This window comes from Aythya marila, assembly GCF_965140915.1.
Source record: "Aythya marila genome assembly, chromosome: 6".
Classification (NCBI taxonomy): domain Eukaryota; kingdom Metazoa; phylum Chordata; class Aves; order Anseriformes; family Anatidae; genus Aythya; species Aythya marila.
In genome coordinates, this window is record NC_139047.1 from 36,954,390 (window position 1) to 36,966,135 (window position 11,746).

Genomic DNA, 11,746 nt, shown 5'->3' on the forward strand with positions numbered 1-11,746 from the left:
GTGGTGTTTTCAGATAATACAACATATTTAATTTTTCAGACACTTCTCCAGGAAGTGTGAATGTGTAATATACTTATTTTAGGTCAGTATTTTGTAGCACAAATACTGCTACTAATCTAAACATTCATAATTTTAAAATAATCAGTCTCATAACATTACTAGCATATACCATGCTTTCTTTATTTTTGGTAATAAATCCTGATTTGACCAAAAATTAATTTTTAATCGTATTGACATATCATTTAGCAATGCACAATGAATTACAGGAGGAAATGTCTGACAGAGAAAGTACCTCTTATTATGCTTATTATCATGGTATTAACTTGGCCTGTTGTGTTTTTGTTGTTGTTTTTCTTTAAAGGACAAACAGTCTTGGCAGAATGAATATGAAATTTACAGTTTACCTGGAATGAAGCATGACAATATTCTACAGTTCATCGGTGCAGAGAAACGAGGCACTAGCATTGATGTTGATCTCTGGTTAATTACAGCATTTCACGAAAAGGTATGGGTAACTCTCAAAGTAGTTTTTTTTTAATCATCATTATGGTGGAAGAAGAATAGCTTTAGAAATTTGTTGCAAATGTGAATTTTAGACAGTTAAGAAATAAAATCTAATACAGCTTTCACTTACTAGCTTGACTCTTCTCATGGATATGAATTCATTTAAATTTGTTTTCAGCCACCTGATAAAATTGTCATTAATCTTAATAGAGAAGTTTTACAAAACAAAGAAAGAGATTTTTTTTCTACCTGTTACTTCTTAGAATATGTATATTTTGGCATGTCCCCATTCTAAATCTGCCTGGATTAAACAATCTCCATTTCACAAAGGTTGTGGTGGTATGTTTCAGTTCTGGCATTTTTGTCCCATTTATACCTATTCTTTAATCACTTAGATTAAAACAATCCAAATATTTACTTTTTTTTTTTTGACAGATCTTCACAGTCAAGTAGATAATAGCAAACAAATTTGCCTTTCTGAAAAGATAGTGCCAATTTTTGAGGGCTTTAAGCTTGTTAGAAAGATAGTATCTGAGATGACTCTGGAAAGTAGGAATTTTTAAAATGTAATTGCTACGTTTTAACAGCACTGCGTTCGTTATTCCCTTTTCTCTTGGCTTAAGTAACATGACACAGTGACATGTCGAACTGGAGCATCTCTAAATCCATGAGAATGTATCCATGGAGTGGGGTATAGAAGGGAGTTTGAGACAAGTGCTTCATGTTGGCTAGGTTTTGCTTCACGTTGTCTCTCTATTCAAAGTATTTCACTCTGAAACCACTGCAGAGCTGGGACTTACTGTCATTAGTTTGGTAGGGAATAAAGCCTATCAATTAAAGGTCCTAGAATGAGCATACCCAATTCAGCAGGATTCTTGAAGGTGAAACTAACCTGCAGTTTCCTGTGCCTGGAAGGTTACAAATCACCCTGGTTAAAGCAGGGTTGTCTTTATAAAGAACTTAAACATCTGTAAGCCCAGCTCCTCTTTCTGACATCACCAGTTAATGCAGTTCATTGGCATGTGTGCTGCTGGCCTTGAGTTAATTATGCTGCTGGGTTATCGAGGTGACATTAGGCGCATCTTGATTCTGCTCATGGGCAGAGGTGAAGCAAAGGTTAATTTTTTGTTGTTGTTTAAGCCAGCAGTAGATTGTTTATGCAGTTGTATAATTACAGAGTCTATCAGAAAGCAGAGAAAGGCAGAAGAGCATATCGTGTTCTTTTAGGATGGAGGCTATCTAAAGTTTTCTTTATGGTTAGATGAAAGAGAAATCTATCTTACAATTGTTTTTCTTTCTTGCTGCGCAGGGTTCGTTAACCGACTTTCTCAAGGCTAATGTGGTTTCCTGGAATGAGCTGTGTCACATTGCTCAGACCATGGCTAGGGGCTTGGCTTATCTTCACGAGGATATACCAGGGCTGAAAGATGGACATAAGCCTGCCATCTCACATAGGTACAGTATGTGGGCGATACTTCCAGACCATCATTAATATTTAACTATGAATGAAATATTGATAGACACAAAGTGGTCAAAAAACTACTCTGTGGTATCTTCTTTCTATAGTTACCAAGAGCCTAATAAGAAAAATCTGCTCAGCCTGAGCAAAAAGCTAGCTGCTGTTCTATAGAATGCAGTTTGGTTGGTGACTGTGGTTAATGAAACCTTTTTACCCAGTTAATTATATAAGTACCCTATGAGGTATATATAATTATATAAATACCCTATGAGGTATATAAGATAATTGGTATTATAGCTATTGGAAACATCTCCAACACTTATTTATATAACTTTAAGTAATACTGAATGCCTTCACGCAGAAACTTACCGTAAGTGATGTCTTTGTATGATATCTTTCTTTGTTGTCAAACTTTACGTGGTATTTCACCTTTTACATTTACAATTCTTTTCTTTAACTCGAAAGGGACATCAAAAGCAAGAATGTGCTGCTGAAAAATAACCTTACAGCTTGTATCGCTGATTTCGGTCTAGCTTTAAAGTTTGAGGCTGGAAAGTCTGCAGGGGATACACATGGACAGGTAAAGACCAGCTTACTTGTGTACGGGGTAAAGTGTTAACTGCGTGTGAAGGGGAATTGGTACTCTGTGTTCTTCATCCAAAGGATCAAACCTAGTTTTTGACCTTTAAGAAAGATGGAAATTCTAGCTTTCTTCTCACAGAGCCAATTAATATTAATCAATTTGTTTAATAATTACAGGTAAGTCTTTCCTCTGCGGGCCACCTATCTCACTACGTGGCCCCCTCTAGTGGTTTCACACCCAAGAGCTGCAGCACACCGCGCTCTCGTTACCCCACTGAGGTGGCAAATGGGGAGAAATGGGCAGTGGGGGCTGTGGTTCCTTACTGGAGAACTCAGACAACACAGAGCTCTTGCTGCTTTTTATTCTTTGTTCTGAGCTCCTCCTCAGAGTGCTGATGCTGGCAGCCGGTTTGTAACTTTCTGACCTAGCAGTGCGACATTCATTTTCCTGAAAGGAAAACAATACTAATTCAGTACTTGCCATGGAACAGGGAACTGTTTTAGTATCATGTACTTTTTAAATAACAAGCTTGAGCCTAGAGCATTATGGTTCCTGGAAAACTAAATATATTTAGTTTTAGGCAGAATTTCAGCTTCTGGTTGAAGGACAAAAATAAAATCCGTATGTTAGGATTATAAAACCTCAATTACACTGTTTAAGAGAAACATGGCTATTACTGTGAAGGTTTAAATAGTGGAGTAGAGCTTGTTCGGACATCGTGTAAGCTCTGATCTGTTCAGATTACATAACGCATCGTTAATTGTGGTCAGAACGAATGGGCAGCCCCAAAGTCTTCATTTGATGTCTAGTTTTGTGCAAGTGATTTCAAATAACTTTCTAAGTATAAATCACACTTCAGTAACTGGCTTTTCTTTGGTATTCTGTTACTTTGTCATGGGGAGAAACAGAAGCAGGTTCCATGTCTTTGTGAAACTGTAATAATTCTTTTGACATGAAAAAATAAGAACAGTGGCCTTCTTGTAATGTGGAAGAATATAAGGAACAGTGGTGATGGATACATCAAATTGCTCACAGAAATGTCTTATTTTAAAATAATCCAGATCTTCCTCTTTCATAAGTATCCTTTCTAGGACCTAGTCCAAAAATTCTGTTTCTAATTCTTCTTACCTTCTATTACACAGCAGTACAAGATGCTTCCAAGATGTAGTCCCAAGCAAAGATAACAAAGCTGGGTTTTAATCTTTGTCAAAAACCAGCACTGCCCTACAGTACGGGTACAGTCAGCTAGGTAGAACAGTAATTGTGGTCATGTTGATTCTTAGCATACAATTTTTTTTTATGTTTGGATCTTTCCAGGTTGGCACACGAAGGTATATGGCTCCCGAGGTACTAGAAGGTGCTATCAACTTCCAAAGGGATGCGTTTCTGAGGATAGATATGTACGCCATGGGACTGGTCCTCTGGGAGCTGGCGTCGCGCTGTACTGCCTCAGATGGTGAGTAAAATACCTGATCTATGCTTGACTAAATTTGTGAGAGTGTATTTAAAGCAAGAAATTGTAAGGTGGATTATGTGATGTAATAAGACTCACAAGGATGGTAGTCTTGTGAGCAAATGAACAAGTCACCAGCACCACGCAGTCACATCATAGTTGAATCTCTGGAGTGTTTGGCGCCCCAGGTAAGGATTTTCTGATACACGACTCTGCTGCACATTTTCTCCTGGTCATGGTAAGGAAGAGAGGATTCCTGTGGAACTCCTAACTCAGTGTGTTTGATTGCTTCTGAGTTCAGCACCACCCAATTTATGGTTTCTTTTCATAAACAGAAGTCAGGATTAGATCAGCCTTCCTAACAAAATGGCTCTGCCAGCACCTGTGTGCTGTTCAAGTGTGAATAGCATTCCCGAATTTTGTAAATAGAGAAATTGTAGATTGTCCAGAATAAGTCGTCCTTAATCAAGGACAAGACAAGAGACCAGTCTCAAATGTTTGGGAGAAAGTTTTTGGTACAGTCTTTAATTCAGCTAAGTAAATGTGGAGGTTTTGGGGCTGATGATACCACTTGCCACAAAGCTTTCCTAGACCAATGCAGCTGAAAGACGTTGATTTACGAAGCCGAGATGTATTGGAGATGAGCACGTTGCCACGCGCTGCTCTCCTGCTCCAAACATTCCTCATGGAGCAGAAGCCACCAGGGAGGCTTTACCCTTTGAAAAATGTTAAGCTGTTTACTAACAGGATCAGCGTGCTCTTGCACAAATTTCTGAGGCAGACTCGCGTTCCCTATCGATTTTTCATGCCTTGCTGTACTGTAAAATATATTTACCTAAATCATACCAGAAGTATGTTGTAGGTCTCGTTGGCAAGCGTGGTTATTCCAGAAGTAAGGGGGACAGCAAAAGGGGCAGCAGCTCTCCTGAATCGCAGCTCTGTGCAGCTCTCCAGCCACAGCTGCCCGTTTTGTCTCTGCAAACAGAGTTTTTCAGCAGGTACCTCGTGTCTCACCGAGCCTCAGCAGGCCCGTGTGTACCCTACTGCACAGTTGTCCTGTCTTCTTTCTTTTTCCTATGTACACACCCATCTTCAGGCTTCTGTCTGGGAGTACAACCTACACACTACAGCAGCACCTTGCCTGTAGCTGCCTGATCTGGTGTTCAGCCCTGAGCTTGCCCCTCTGACTCTGTGACAAGCAGTACCTGCTGCTCGGCCTTCAGCACGGGTACTTCTGTTCCAGGCTGTCTGGGTTGGAGGAAGGATGTAACACGGGCTGCAGGTTTCTGGCCTGTAGAGGGAAGGCTGCCACATTCAGGAGAGCAGAAGTTTGTAGCTGCTTAATTAAAGCCTGAGTCACTGCGTGCTGCTAACCTGTCGCAGGATGAGCTTTTAATGGCAGCAGAAAGTAAACTACGCTGTAAGCTTTTGATTATGGGCCATGATTCTAAGATCCCAGTCTTTTTTCCTTTGAGCAGAACTTGTGCTTTAGCCTCTTTTTTTTTTCTCTGTAGGCCCAGTGGATGAGTACATGTTGCCATTTGAAGAAGAAATTGGCCAGCATCCCTCCCTTGAAGACATGCAGGAAGTTGTAGTTCATAAAAAGAAGAGACCTGTTTTAAGAGAGTGCTGGCAAAAACATTCGGTAAGTAGTTACGCAACCCAGTTCTTCAAAAGTTCTGTCATGATCTGAATTTCAGATTTTGTTAATCCTGTGTTGTGTTCACGTTGCTGCCTTTTAGGAAGAATTTAACTGTAGTAAGAATTAAATGGGCCATGAACTAGTGTTGTTCCATCGTAAAATGTTCTGTCATCCTGAGTGATTTGAAAGTACGTTTTTGGTTAAAGAACTGATCCTTGAGCTTTATTTCTAAAACTAAAATGCGTATGTTACAAACGTGCTTAAGAAATACTGGTCTGGATTTACTCAAGGAGAGCTACGAACTGAATGTAGTAACATGGGGTAAGCAGTGTCATACAGGACATTTGGGGGATCTTTTAGGGAAGATCAGTTGCTTGTCTGATTGGCTTTATGGATGGAGACTTGCACTGAGAGCACTGCATGTTCTAGCACCTGGTTTTATTGGTTTGGTTTGTTTTCCGAAAAACGAGCTAGTGGAAACAATAGATGACACTCTGCAAGAAAAACGAGTGCCACCCTCTGCTCCTTGGGGTGAGCAGATTGCTGTTAGCTCAGTTACCTGGAGAGGAGTTAGCTGCTGTCAGATAAAAATCCCCTTCTGTACTCCTTGATTTTCAGTGAGGTTCCATTTAGTCAGTGAAGAGCTCACCCTCTCAGAGTGAGATCTTTAAAATATCACTGATTTGACTAGCAGACTGCAGCACCACGTAGAGAAACGCACCCGCTTTCTGTTGCACACATTGCTGAAATTGTAAAAAAATAAAAATAAAAATAAAATAAACAAGGCGTGAGGTCCCCTGGCTTGCCAGGTTCCAGAACAACCACGGCCTAACCTCCCCCCTAGCACAGGGGCTGCAACTGGGCAGCTACACCTCAAAACACGGCCTGCTAACGGGAATTGCTGGGCGACCCCGCCTGCCTAAAACCTGCTGCTAACTCTGCACGCCGTGACTCTTCCTTCACCCTTCGGCTTGTGTGTTTGCTGCAGGGCATGGCGATGCTTTGTGAGACCATCGAGGAGTGCTGGGATCACGACGCAGAAGCCAGGCTGTCAGCGGGATGCGTAGAAGAACGGATTATCCAGATGCAAAAACTAACTAACATTATAACGACAGAGGACATTGTGACGGTGGTCACGATGGTGACAAACGTTGACTTTCCTCCCAAAGAATCCAGTCTATGATAGTTGCACTGGTCACGTCACTGACCAACAGGACTCTTCACTGGAGCTGCTAAAGCTGACGGGACTGCTCACGTCGTTACTGTTTTCTGTGTGAACCGACCGCTACGTCTCTCTGGAACATCATCAAGAGGTGTTTTTCCTTTATTTCCCCCTTCCTCCTCCCAAACAGGAATCCGTGAGACTTTTTGCATTCCCTGCTTACACCTGAAGGACGCGGGACTGAGGAACGAGAACACGCTGTTAAGGAACTTAAATGAAGAATATGGACCTGTACTGGCTAATCACGTGTTTTAAAAACTGACATCAGATTTCTTAATACCTGTCGGAAGAGACTAATTCCTTAAATGAACTACTGTTATTTTTTTTAAATCAAACATTTCATTTCAGATTTAAAAAAGGGTAACTTGTTTTTATTGCATTTGCTGTTGTTTATAAAAATGACTATTGTAATGCCAATATGACACAGCTTGTGAATGTTTAGTGTGCTGCTGTTCAGTGTACATAAACAAAAGTAATCAAGTGGGATATAGCAAAGAGGCTTCCAAGTATTACTTAACCTCCCTCAACAAGGTATACCTCAGTTCCACCTCTGCTAAATTATGAGATTGACAACACTAACAAAATTTGAATAATAAATTGATCCATGTTTTGTAAATGATGTATTTCAAATTCACTGTGTTATTTAAAAAGGGTAAGCTATGCTTCATGCCAACAGTAAATGGCCATTCCTAAAGCAGTGTTTTTAGCCTTTTCTTGTACTAGCTTGTTGTGTATAAAAAAAAAAAGTGCTGTTTATTGAAACAAAATTTTCCTTGTTTTAGTTTAAAGCTTTTCTCTTACCTCCATTTCCCAGAGTATCTCATACATTTATTTAATGGAATACTATTTAGGTTTGCTGTGTCTGAGGAATATTTGAAAACTTAAGCATGACTTTTTTAATTTTCTGTGAGCTAGGACACTGGAAAGCTCTGAATTCTTTCTTTTTTTAAAAGTCTTTTTCCTATTTATGTTTGTGACGAGGTCTGCCTAGTGTGTTTTCTGTTTCACTAAACAGTATGCAGTGGGTTCTGTATCACTGTTTCAGGATCACCTCAGGAAGCTCAGTTACCCCAAATTCTTAACTCTCTGCAACTTCACTCTACTTAATGCTCGGTGCCATCTGATCCAACATACTTCATGTCTGTGATATGCAGATTTATCCCAGAATCGTACTAAAAAATTGGAGCCAGAGTTGTCTGATTACAAATGCTTAAAAATTTCAGGGATAATTTAGTCACACGTAAAATATGCAATGACAAGTAAGAGGTAACGAATACTGATCTTCGTACCACAGACTCATTAAAAAAATAAGGAAAAACATTGAAATTGCTTTCACAATGTTATCTTTGAGTTTAGGAAGTCATGCCTTATATTTAAGTTCCAAATTGGTAGATAGGTGCCAAAGTGCTTCTCAGAAGTACTGTTTCACTACATTTATTTGATCTTTTTACACTAATTTCCAAGTAAAATAAATTTTAGAGACCTCTAGAGGACAGAACCACCACTGGTTAGTGTATGCTGCGTGCTTTTATCCTCGTGTTTTGTTTGGTTTTGCACCATGCAGTCAGGGGCTTTTGAAGGAAGCTCTGGATGTTGTAAGAGCTTGCTGTGAAGGCTGTCTTGAGAAGCTGCTCCTGCAGCCACAGGATGCTGTTTTACATGTGCATGAATTTAATCTCTGGGAACAATAAGAGATGTTACAGATAAAACAAGACCCAGGTCAGCATGCTCGTAGTAGGAAGGGAAGGAGAGGTGGTGCAGTGGTGCTCCTGTAACATCCACCCCATGCCCTGTCTTGGTGTTTGTCATGTTCATGCCTAAGGCCTCACAGAGCCGGAGGAACCCTGCTCTGAAGGGTGACCGGCGCTGTAGGTACAACTCAGTGTTGTTCTGCTTGGGTATAAAAAGAAAAAAAGTAGCTTGTGGCCACTTCTTTAACTGACATCTTCATTCTGCTTCCATTTTGAAGCCAGGGATGCTATTTTACACACGCAGCAGGGCACAATCGTAGCTGCTGAGTTCTGAACAGAGCAGGCTCCAGTCCCACCTTACTGAAGGCCTCTGTGCTCCCATGGAGCTGTAACCCCGGTGCTGACAAAGGTGGAGTAAATGCAGCTGATTTAATAACCATTACTCAAGATCTGATGCAAAAAGTGTTCCTGTGTAAAATGGGCAGCACCTCGCTCTCATCCTGTGAAGTTCAGCTACTGCAGGCTCTGGCAGCAAGGCACTGGTGGTACCCAAAATCCACGGGGCAGTGCAGGGTGCGGGGTGCTGGAGGAAACTGAGCTGGCTGAGCAAGCAGCAGTTCAAACCATGCAGGGATCGCTGAGGGTTTAGCGCTGTACTACACCACATTTCCTGATTTTTTGTCCAAGAGCATAACAAAAAGGAAGGATGGTCATAGTATAAGTGCTGGTTAATTGGTTAAAAGAAAAAAAAACAACCTCCATCCCCTGTGCTGGTCTAGTACCACTGCTCTCACAGCACATTTGGCTTTGCTTCCAGAGCATCAGGCATGCACGTAGGGAAAGAGCCTGAGCCAATGTTTTACAAGTATAAACAAAAGCAGGATGGGTGAAGCTGCTGCTAGTGGAACTATTTGGCATTATTTACCAGCAGCCAGTGACCAGCATCCCTTACAGTCCCTAGCAGTGCAGCCAGTGGGTGTGAGCTCCATGAGGACACCCTGTGCCCTGCCTCAGGAGGAGCACCCAGCCCCTGGGTCCCATTTTCAGCTGAGGGCTGCTGCAGTGCCTCTGCTGTGTGGGCCCCAGAGCTGACAACAGAGCCAGGGCTCGGCCTCCCCAGAAGTTGAAGCCCCCTGCCACGTTCCCTGTTGTGTTGTTGCTGGGCAAAGAGTTTTTCCATCACCCGCTGCATGGCTTTGTACTCACTGCTATGTGCCCGCAGCGTCTCAGAGCAGAGCCTGTGCCTCGTAGTTGGAGTTGTGGTGGGCTGAAACTACACCTTAGGATGGAAAGTCACCGCCTTGGACCTGCTCGTTGAGAGGGGTAAAAGTCAGCCTAGGTTCAAGTACCAACTTGTGGTGTGCTACCTAAAGCTTAATCAGAGGGTAATAAGACATTTCCTGGTCATATTAGCATTTGACAGAATCCCTAGATTACCGGTTCACTCTTTTTTCCAGCTTCTCTTTTAAAACTCTTTTAATGTTTACTTTTATTAGGAACACTTGGTACAAAAAGCAGAAAGCTGTAACATAGGCTCATGGGCAAAACAATTCAAGTAGCATCCTTGATGGAACATCATTTACCTCAGATACTCAACCAGCAGTACTTTTTTTTTTTTTTTTTTTTAAACTTTTAAATGCAGTTTCAGTCCATATACTATTCGTTACCTCTCAAGATTTTGGTAAGCAATTATTTTAACTTTACTCTTTGTATTTGTCAGTGTTTTGGGCACAGGTTGTTGTACTACTGTCAAAACATACTTGCTGTTTTCCTGCAAGTACTAAAAACAAACCAACCCCTCCCCCCCCCCCTCAATAAAGTGATTGTTAAATATTGTACAAATAAAAATGTATGCTCTTTCTCCCCCGACTTCCCCAAAAAGTTAAAATAAAAAAAATGTGACTACTACGACTTGCATATGCCTTTCTTCAGGTTGTAACGCTTTGGGAGGAGAGACACCTACCTCTTTCTACATACGCGGTAATGTTTAAGCGATGTGGCAAGTTTCCTGGCAAAAAAGAAAAGAAAAAAAAGAAAAAAAAAGGAAAGCTGGTGCAGTTGAAATGCAGGCAGTGATACAGAGGCAGAATCTGCATCCTGGCTCAGGAAGGGACCTTCCCCTCTCCTGGCTCTTCCCAGCAGTGCCAGGGCAGCTTCAGGGAGAGGCTCGAGGCGCGTTTCTTACCTGCAGCCTGGCCCCACGCAGCCCCAGCAGCGTTCGCTTCCCTGCTGAGCTGCCCCAGGGCACGGCCAAGCTTCTGGCCTTTAGCTTGAGCTCAAAGTCAGTCACTGCTCTCCCTTTTAAAAACATGAAACTTCATCAGCCTGGCCTTTAGAAGAGCTGTAGAAATGCTGTGCATGCTGCTCTGCTGCAAGTGGGATTTTTTTCTAGCCTGCACTATTGCTGTTGCAGTTTGTTTCTCCAGAAGTGACACTAGGCCAAAGCTGGAATTGTTCGGTTCACAGAAAAGCAACAACCTGCCTCAGCCCCAGCATGTATTAGATGTGAGGTTCCACAAACATCGCTTAGAGCAAGGAGTTCTGACCCTACAAGCGAGCCTCAAGACAGCCCGTGGATGTGGCACAACAGGTTTCATCCGTAGTGCTGCATCATTAACAACCTTACCCAACCAGACAATATTTCAGGCTACCAGGTCAGTATTTACGCTGGGCTAAGAGCCCTCCCTGCCACCACTCTCCCTGCCCTGTACCAAGCTTCTCAGGTAAGGGATTAGAGCCCCAGGACCAAAAGCCAAAGCAGAGGGAGCAGGGGAAGGGGGAGCTGCTTCCTTCCACCCCTACCTTCCCCACGAGATCTGTGAGCACCGCCATGCCCATCCCTGCATCCCCCGTCCTTCTTTCCACCTCTGACCAGACTCTAGAGCTGTTTAACAGAGAACGGAGGTTTTCAGGCATGGAAAATAACTCGTTCTTAAAAGGCAACCTGGATTACACGAAGTACACAGGGAATCTAACAGTTTGTGCTTGCTGAGTAAACGCATTGCTTTCTGGATTCACGCTGTAGTTATGGTTTGCAAGTGTTCCATTCGAACAGCCTCAGGCTTCTTGTCTAAGCTACCACCTAGAGGAACTGCATCGCTGTGACTCTCCTACTACTTATTTTGCTCCTTTTCAGAGTACTGCTGTGTTTTTCAAGATGTGCAGATGACATCTTAAAAACTAATGAAACAG

The 11,746-nt window shown here is 42.1% G+C and overlaps 1 protein-coding gene across 2 annotated transcripts in view; it reads left to right on the top strand.

Annotated features, from left to right (window-relative positions):
- Positions 1-11,716, top strand: part of ACVR2A (activin A receptor type 2A) — a 58,324-nt gene extending 46,608 nt beyond the window's left edge. For both annotated transcript variants that reach the window (XM_082763678.1, XM_082763677.1), the window contains 6 exons: positions 362-505; positions 1,814-1,959; positions 2,429-2,543; positions 3,864-4,002; positions 5,514-5,644; positions 6,630-11,716. In XM_082763678.1, coding sequence (XP_082619804.1) covers positions 362-505; positions 1,814-1,959; positions 2,429-2,543; positions 3,864-4,002; positions 5,514-5,644; positions 6,630-6,824 — 870 coding nt within the window. In that variant the 3' untranslated portion in view covers positions 6,825-11,716. The remainder of the gene's footprint in view (positions 1-361; positions 506-1,813; positions 1,960-2,428; positions 2,544-3,863; positions 4,003-5,513; positions 5,645-6,629) is intronic.
- The last annotated feature ends 30 nt before the right edge of the window (positions 11,717-11,746 follow it).